This window comes from Oryzias melastigma, linkage group LG8 (genome assembly GCF_002922805.2).
Source record: "Oryzias melastigma strain HK-1 linkage group LG8, ASM292280v2, whole genome shotgun sequence".
NCBI lineage: Eukaryota > Metazoa > Chordata > Actinopteri > Beloniformes > Adrianichthyidae > Oryzias > Oryzias melastigma.
In genome coordinates, this window is record NC_050519.1 from 20,486,484 (window position 1) to 20,494,745 (window position 8,262).

The 8,262-nt window shown below is 41.0% G+C and overlaps 1 protein-coding gene across 2 annotated transcripts in view; it reads right to left on the reverse strand.

The window, feature by feature from the left end:
- Positions 1-2,632: 2,632 nt before the first annotated feature.
- Positions 2,633-8,262, reverse strand: part of ntn1b (netrin 1b) — a 62,404-nt gene continuing 56,774 nt past the window's right edge. For both annotated transcript variants that reach the window (XM_024272944.2, XM_024272945.2), the window contains one exon: positions 2,633-4,824. In XM_024272944.2, the coding sequence (XP_024128712.1) occupies positions 4,505-4,824 (320 nt within the window). In that variant the 3' untranslated portion in view covers positions 2,633-4,504. The remainder of the gene's footprint in view (positions 4,825-8,262) is intronic.

Genomic DNA, 8,262 nt, shown 5'->3' on the forward strand with positions numbered 1-8,262 from the left:
ATGTCAGGTCTCATAGTTCCCTGAATCTGGACTTGATTCTGAGCAGTCGATGGGTGTCTCTGACCTCCATGGTGTTCTGGATAGTCACGTTTTATGGATGTTTCTCAGCCTCGTTCATGTTATTCGACCTCCAGTTAGTCAGATGGAGAGGAGTAAAGCTGTGAGGGAAATCTTTTTTATTCTTTTTTATTTTGAAGAAACACCCTCCAGCTGCTTTTTGTTGTCACCAACTAGTGTAAATTTCTTCTTCTGACCAGAATTTTCTCCACCTAGTCCTGGATCTTCAACAAAGATTTTTTTTTTGTTGAATAAAAAATCACAGGCTTTCAACTGAATGTCAGATTTAAAGGAAGTCAACTCAAGTATTTCTCAGTTTTCTGCTTTCTAGCTTCTCGGAGCTAGCAGGTACTTCCTGCTTGAAATGTTAGCAGCAGGAGTTACTGAATCCAAATCTTTTAGATTCATTGCTCCAAACCAAGAGTCATTGCAATCCTGGAGCGGTGTGAACTCAAACACAAAAGTGGGCTGCAATGTTCCTTCTGACTATTCCTTTACTCCACAATTGTGCAAAAAAAAAAATTAAAAAAAAATAAATAACTGAATGGGGAAAAAATCAAAAATCAGTTATACCATGGAACTAAACCAGTGGGTCTATTTTTTGCAGCTTAAACTTAAAATGTTTAAAAAAACATCTAAAATTAACAGAACTTCTCATTTTCTTCTAGGTTTTCAGTTCATTGTTTTGGATCCTTACCTGTAATTCAAGCTCTTTTATTAAAAAAGATAATAATAAAATAAAACATAGATTAATGTCTTTTTAGTTAGACGTCCTCCAGAATGATGCTGAATGTTTACCAATGAGTGATAAATAGAGGAAAAGTTCTACAAAGTTCTTAGCTGGTTTATCAACCCCGGCCTGTTTCCTGGAGCGGTTCTGCAGCCGAGGGTTTCTAACATGCAGCTCAGATCATTTAAGTACTTGTGACAAGAAATACTCACAGACCAACATGTGAATGTAATTATTCTAAAATAATCTTCCAGTCAGTAATTCACTTTGGTTTGCGGTAATGTGAACACTTTGGCTCAGTTTGGTACATAAAATTATGTGCTTTTGGGATTGTCAGCCTTATTTTTTGATCTGCTTTAATATAGTCAGCTCAGATACTGATCACCCTGCATGAGAGGTGGAGCCGAGGCGATAGCTGCTATCCATAGAGGGGGAAAGATAGGTATTAGAAGAAAGACGTGTAAAGCCTGTCACAGTTCACAAAGACGTAACAAGATATTTAATACATTTTATTCCCCTCAGCTAACACAATTGAAACAAAATAATAAACCATGATAGAGGCGGGATTATATAAATTGGCTTCCTGTCACTCAACTTCAATTAAATAATTAAACTCTTTAATAAAAACTGAATTTTTAATGGATCAATATGTTATGTATTGTGAATGTATAAGTACAAATATGTCTGTTTGTGATTAAAAGTAATTATATTGCCATCATTTAATTGTATATATGGATAAGTATCTTCTTTTACCTTTTATTTTTCCATTCAAGTTATACCTACTACTGTATAGATCAGGGGTCTGCAACCTGAGGCTCATGAGCCACATAAGACTCTTTTAGCCCTTCATTGTGGCTCTGTGGTTAAAAATTAGTTTGCTTTTGAAAGTAGCATTAAAGTAAAATGTAAGTGTTAAAGTACACAAAAAGGGAAAGTTATCTATCACTCTGTGAGTCTCCTGACCATGGATGGTAGCTGTAATGCTCCAATAAGCAGTTCAGGTTTAACAAAGTCGGACTGAAACGTTGTGACAGATTTCTAAAATCAAGTGATGGTCAGTAAGGACAACCAGAATTCCTATTTTTGAACAAATTCAAAGATTTTAAGTGAACCACATTGTTAGAAAAATACAGTAAAAGCCACTTAATTTCTAATTTAATTGTAGTTAGTTTAATTTACGAATTTCTGGCTCAGATGCACCATAAAAGAAAAAAAAACATTTTTAATTTTAAATCACCGCTCACATCACACTACCCATTACTACATTACCACATATAGACGTGGTAAAGGATGACTTTTATTTTGAAAGGATTTCACGTGAACCTCTGTTAAAAATGATAAACAGTTTAATATTTTCAAAAAAAGCTATTTTCTCTTTATGTTAAAAATCCATATTTAATTTAGAGTTATAATAATAGCAACCATTAAATATCAATGCAAAGCAGTGTCTTATTTTTCTGAAGCATGGTTTAAGACTTTGTGACTTTGTATTGAAGGTTGCAGACCCCTGGTAAAGATATATATTTCTTTTTTTTGTCATTGTGAGTTCTTTTTTGCTGTTTTCTTTTCCTTTTTACATTCTGTTTGGTGCAGTGGAATTCATGTGTTTTTCCTCTTTCCCACTCCCCTTAGAGGGAGCGGGAGCGATTTCAGGTGCTCCTGTTCTTGGCCGTGGACCTCGCCTCTGGCTCGTCTTGGCTGTGGATCTCAAACAGGTATTGTAGAGTTAGATAAGCTAAATCTTCTTCTACAGTCATGGTACATCACCTGGAGAGGGTTTCTCTTTCATGTGAATATCCCTGAGGTTTTTCTGCTTTTCTTCCTGGAATCTTTTTTTTTTTTTATGTTTTGCCTTAACGAGAAAGAGGGTCTAAGGACAGAGATAACAACTTTAGTTTAGTCTATTTAGTCTAGTTAAGCAACCTAGTATGGTTTATATGATATTACTGATTTTCTGCTTTTGTAAAATTACCTGCATGAAGCCCAATGAGACAATTGTTCTGTGATTTTGGGCTAAATAAATCAAATTGAATTGAAAATCCAAATCTAAAAGTTTCTTCATTTGTTTTCATGCAGCTACTTAAAATAGAAGTGTTTCCAAAGCTTTAGTCTTACACTGTGAAATGCTGCCATCCCTTTTTTACACTTGACACATCTCAATCAGATTTTTTTTTTAAATGACCATGAGTTTCATTACCAAAAAGAAGAGAAAGTCAACAACAAACGCCACAAAAGCCACATTATTTAATGTGTCATTAAATATATTCATTTGTGATAAACATAATATATTAGTATTACAAGACATTACATGACATTTGCAAGGACACTCCTAAAATGCGACATTTACAAGCCATTTCTATAAGAAGACGAGCAGAACACTTGGGATTCTTGTGGGCGTTGACCGTCTGACGTAGTACCTTCTCTGTGTTCGGGTGGAGTGCTGCTCACAGAAACCTTGTGACCAGTGTGGAAGCTGAGACTCTGTGGCCTGACGCTGTAGATGTTTGTGATCGGGGAATTCGTATCTCTGCTCGTGATGCTTCTTGTATTCAAAATGGTGGTTAAGTTGAACATAAATCAGGTTAATACTCAAGCGTAAAACTATACAGCTATAAAACATATAGACAGTAAGTCATGCTGTTTTTGTCGAGTACCAAGCAACAGGATCCAATCTGAAAGGAGTCAAAGTGACATTTGACACGTTGTGCTGAACGCACTGCAGAAATCAACATGTGATGTTTATCACTCCACAGGTTATTTAACCACAACAAGGAATACAAATTAAATGTGCATTATTCACAATCACGATCAGCCAGTCAGCTACAGCAAATAGAAGCAAGCAGGTGGAACCAGGGTTGAGTCGTGGCATTACGTGAATGAGGCAGTCCTGTTCTCACCTGCCAAGATGTGGGAGGTCCAGCTGACATTTAGTCCTTTGTTAGAAGAGTTTTGTGTTGCCGTGATGAAATATAAGATCATTTTCCATCAAAACAAGAAAAAAAAGAAATTACCCTTTATTTTCTCTTTTGGATGCCACTCTACAGATGTGAACATATCTCATATGTTCAAAGACTAGTAAAAAAAAATAATAAGTGCATGGTTGACACGTCTACTCTGCATCTAGCTGATGCATCATCTAAAAAAAGAGTTTACACATGTGGTTACTTTACATTGCAGAGGTCAGAGGTCATCACACGTTTGAGATGAGAGCAGATCAAAGGCTGCCATCTTTTTTTCAGGAGAAAGGACAGAATCTTAATGGCAGTCTGGTTGATGAGGTAATCGCAGGAGAAATTGCATCATTTAAAGTTTGGCAAAAAAAAAGCACCTTCCCTCATTTGCAGTGTAAAAACTTCTCACAGGACGGTTGAAACCGATGCAAAATTCTGATACAGACGAGGCATTGCGGCGATAAACAACGGCATCGTGGGTAAAAATGATCAGGATGAAGTACATCTGTGACTTTAGGTGCAAACTCTGCAATTACACAACCAAAGACAACTTGAAAGACAAAGCAGTAACACAACGGTAAAAAGAGCTTCTTCACAAAAGTTCCTAAAAAACTCTAATCTCTTTGCTCCAGTTCAGAGCAGCAGCACTCAGTCTTTCCCCGATTTCTCCTACTCTTCACCTGGGTCCCTATAGTTTACTTCTTCCAGTTTATTTTTCTCAACCTTGACAATAACCACGACAAAAACCATTTTCTATAAGCTTCTTCTAGCACTTCCCCCTCTTGTCGCGCTGCTGAAACTTCCTCAGCCGGCGTCCCCACAGGTCCTTCCAGGGAATGAGCAGGCTTCCTTTGTCAGCGACAACGCCGCTGTGTCCGGGGGACTCGTCGTCTGTGCCCAGGAGCAAGTACTTCCTCCCGGGCTTGATCTTGGGGCACCTACAGGCCACATCCTTGGCACGAACCCACAGGAGCTGGTCTCCGCGTCGGATGCGGTGCCGGCCTTGTTTGTAGACGGAAATGATGTTGACAGTGAACTTCCACCACTCGCCCGCTTTGTCTCCCTTTAGGACGTGCACTTGGACCGCTGATTGGACAGAGAAAAAAGGATTAGAGATGTTCCATCACACAAAATTATGAAAATGAAAAAAAAAATGGCAATACAACAAGATGATGATTTGCTGATTTGTGGACTTCAATTTAGTGGTCAGAGCAGCTGCTTTAAGAAGGTAACAGATGTGAGGGATGTGGTGGAGAGAATCCAGTATTCTTACAAAAGAAAAATTCCCTCAGAATCAGATAATAAATAAAGCAGAAACAATAAAAATTGTGTTGTTTTTGTTTTCCTTTAGTACCAAGTAACATATGGACTGGTACCGGTCCGCAGACCTGGGGTTGGGGACTACCACTCCACAACAGAGTCATCTGGTCCCATATTGAACAACATCTCTTTTCATAGTTTCATAGTAACCGACATCTCTGACCTCAGTCAGATACAATCCCAACTTCCACAAAAGCGACAATAAATCCCCAAAACTCAACGGAAAGGAGTCGAAACTGTTTTTCTGCAGTCACTGACACCATGCATTTCTATAAATGGGCACACTTTCAGGACAACCGAACCTGGGAGTTCTTGAACATACCCAGCAATGAAATTGTTTAATCTTCACATAAAATGTATCCAGAGTTCAGCTGTTTTTAAAAGAAAGACAGGTGATCAGACAACACCTTCGTCACATGTTGACGTTTGGTTAAGGATCCATCCGCATTACTTTTTGAGGTTTTGGGTTTCCCTAACTCGTCGTTATTTGACGTGTTGGCTGTTCCCACTAAACCACAGGTCCCCAACCTCTGGGCCCCAAACAGGTCCAGTACCATTACATGGTGCACACCAGTACCCAAACCTGGTACCAGTACCCTAACCCTATCCTGGCACCGGAGGTAGCATTGGATGCGGTACCAGACACAGTACTGGACCCGAACCAGTAATGGATACTCTAAACTCTAAACCATTTACTAAGTAAAAGCCTAATAAACACAAACATTTAATGAAGACCATTTATGAGTCCACTGTGTTCCGATGATGAAAACTTGGATTATTTAAAAAAAAATACTTTTACATCCATTATTTTGTTCAAATGACAGATGCATTGTGGTCTATATTTGCAAATCTAGTGACTGTCAATGCACACTGGTTCACAGAGACTTTTGGGAAATTTCCAGGATTTTTGAATTGTAGATTCAGACAGTCTGACAAAATGATGAAACCACTATATGGGACACTAAGCAGTGAAGGAATTCAAACACAACCACAATCACCAAATGCAGATGTGTGTCACATGCATGTTATGCACTGCAGCAAGATGGCCACACATGTACAGAGAACACGCTATGTCAGACCCCACGCTGTGAGGCAGGACAGCTAACAACGTCCCAGTTAGTCCGTTAGGTGTGAAACATCTGAAGACAGTCAACTTGTAGGCACCGTCACACTGAGCCTGGCAACTATTAGGGCACCACCTGTGGCCCATGTTTTCCAAAACCAGGAAATGAGCAAATCTCTTTGCAGAAGCTCTCCTGCACAGATTTTCTGTCCAGCAAAACACCCATTACCATGTCACAGTGATTGCAAACAACTCTGAAGAGAGTGGAGAGCTTTTGAAAAGAATATATGTCTAGAGACATCTATGAAATAAATGCATTTCTAACCATTTAAAATTATGATTTGAGTGTGGAAAGTTTTGCTTTTCCCCTTTTTTATGCCCTAAAGTAAATTATTTTGGCTTGCTTTAGTAACATGATCACTTTCCGTCAGTGCCCCCCCAGAGCCAAAGGAGAGGGTGTTTAGGTGTGTGTGCCAGTGCATGTTGAGAGCAAATTGCACACGATTTAAAAAAAGAAAGACTTGGGCTGAGTGGAGGGAGCCCTCACAGCCCACCATTCACTCACCCAGATACAGAAAGGGTGTGCCAGGAGAACAGGGGGTGGTCACTGTTTGCCTTCACAGCCGCAGAAAAAGCTCCAAGAGAATCAGGATGTGCTTCCGACCTCACGAGCTCCCAGAGTCGCAGCGTGAGAATCCATAACGATGAGCGCCGAACGCCGTTTCTGTGCCGGCGATATTCTCCCTCAAGTGTGTTGGAACACCTCAAACACCTTCTGCCTCGAGATTTTATTGGAGCAAACACTAGCAAGAAAACTTGGAGGAAGAGGTCAAGCGATTGGATCACAAAGTGGTGTTTGGGGAGACGGCCCGCAACAGGAGAAATGTGAGACCGACCCGCTTTAGAGTTGGCTGCCAACTGAGTCCCGCTCAAAGCCAAACGTCCCACTGGGTTGATCCTCTCTGGGTGTGCTGCGACTTGACACTGCAAGCCACCAAGGGGGAAGAGCTAATGAAATTAGAGCTGGCTTAATTAGCAGGCAGGGGCCCCTGCCCCCCTGGTTATCAGCTGAGTGAATGATCCGGGATCTGTTACCCTCGGGTGCGCACAGAGAGGCTGGGAGGCCTTGCCTTTGAGCGCCATCCCGGAGCGTCGGTAAACATGCGGCCCTTTGATTCATTGTCTCCCTCACAGCGGGGGGAGGGAGTGTGTGCAGAGTAGGGTGTCGGGCGAGGATATAATCCCTTTGTGTCCGCCGTCTCCGTAGCTACGGCGGTGATGAAAAACAAAAATTGAATAAACAAAACATATTTCTTTTTCTTTGGGGGGGGGGTTGCAATCCGTCACCGTCTGCTTAATTTACCACCTGTTTGTGCAATGAGGAATGCTCTGTGCCGGCGGAGAGCACAACTGTGTTTAAACAGAGAGCCCCTTCCCGTGACCCCAGGGGGCCTGCATCACCACTCATGAAGGGAGGGGGTTGCAGCCCCAAAATAGAGGGGAAAGAAGTCTCCGAAGCCCGACAAAAGCATGGCGACAGGCCTGAGAAATGAATTAGACCGCAGCAAAAGGAATGCATGCTCGGCATTGATGTCTGCCACAACGCCTCGGCGCGGCTCACGGTGAAATATCTGTTTGAGGGAACTTCTAGAAGAACAACAGTAAAAGCACACGTCCATCAAATCAGACCCAGCTGTTTTATTGTTGCACTTCTGGTCTGAGGCCTAATGATTAGGATCTCAGTCCATGCAGATATGAATAATGGCTGCATTTGACTTCATAGCCAAGAATTACAAATGTCTCAAATTAATGTCAACTCAGCTGCAAGTAGACCAAATTACATCTGGACAGTTTTCAACTGGATTACAATAAAAATATAGTTTGATATTACTTTGGTGCTGGTTCATACTCTGACGAGGATTCACTTTAACAGAAGCTGAAGGAGACAAACCGTCGTTAGTTCTGCAAAACACTATTTGACCTCACTCTAGAGATGAGCAAATGATACCAAGGCTTTGGGGCTTAGAGTCATGTGACCCTTGATGTTCAAAGCTTCAAATGTCAAATGTCGGTGAGACGGGGACGGGGAGTTCTCTGTATCCATGTATGTCTCCAGTCTCTAACCCCGTGAATAGAGGGGC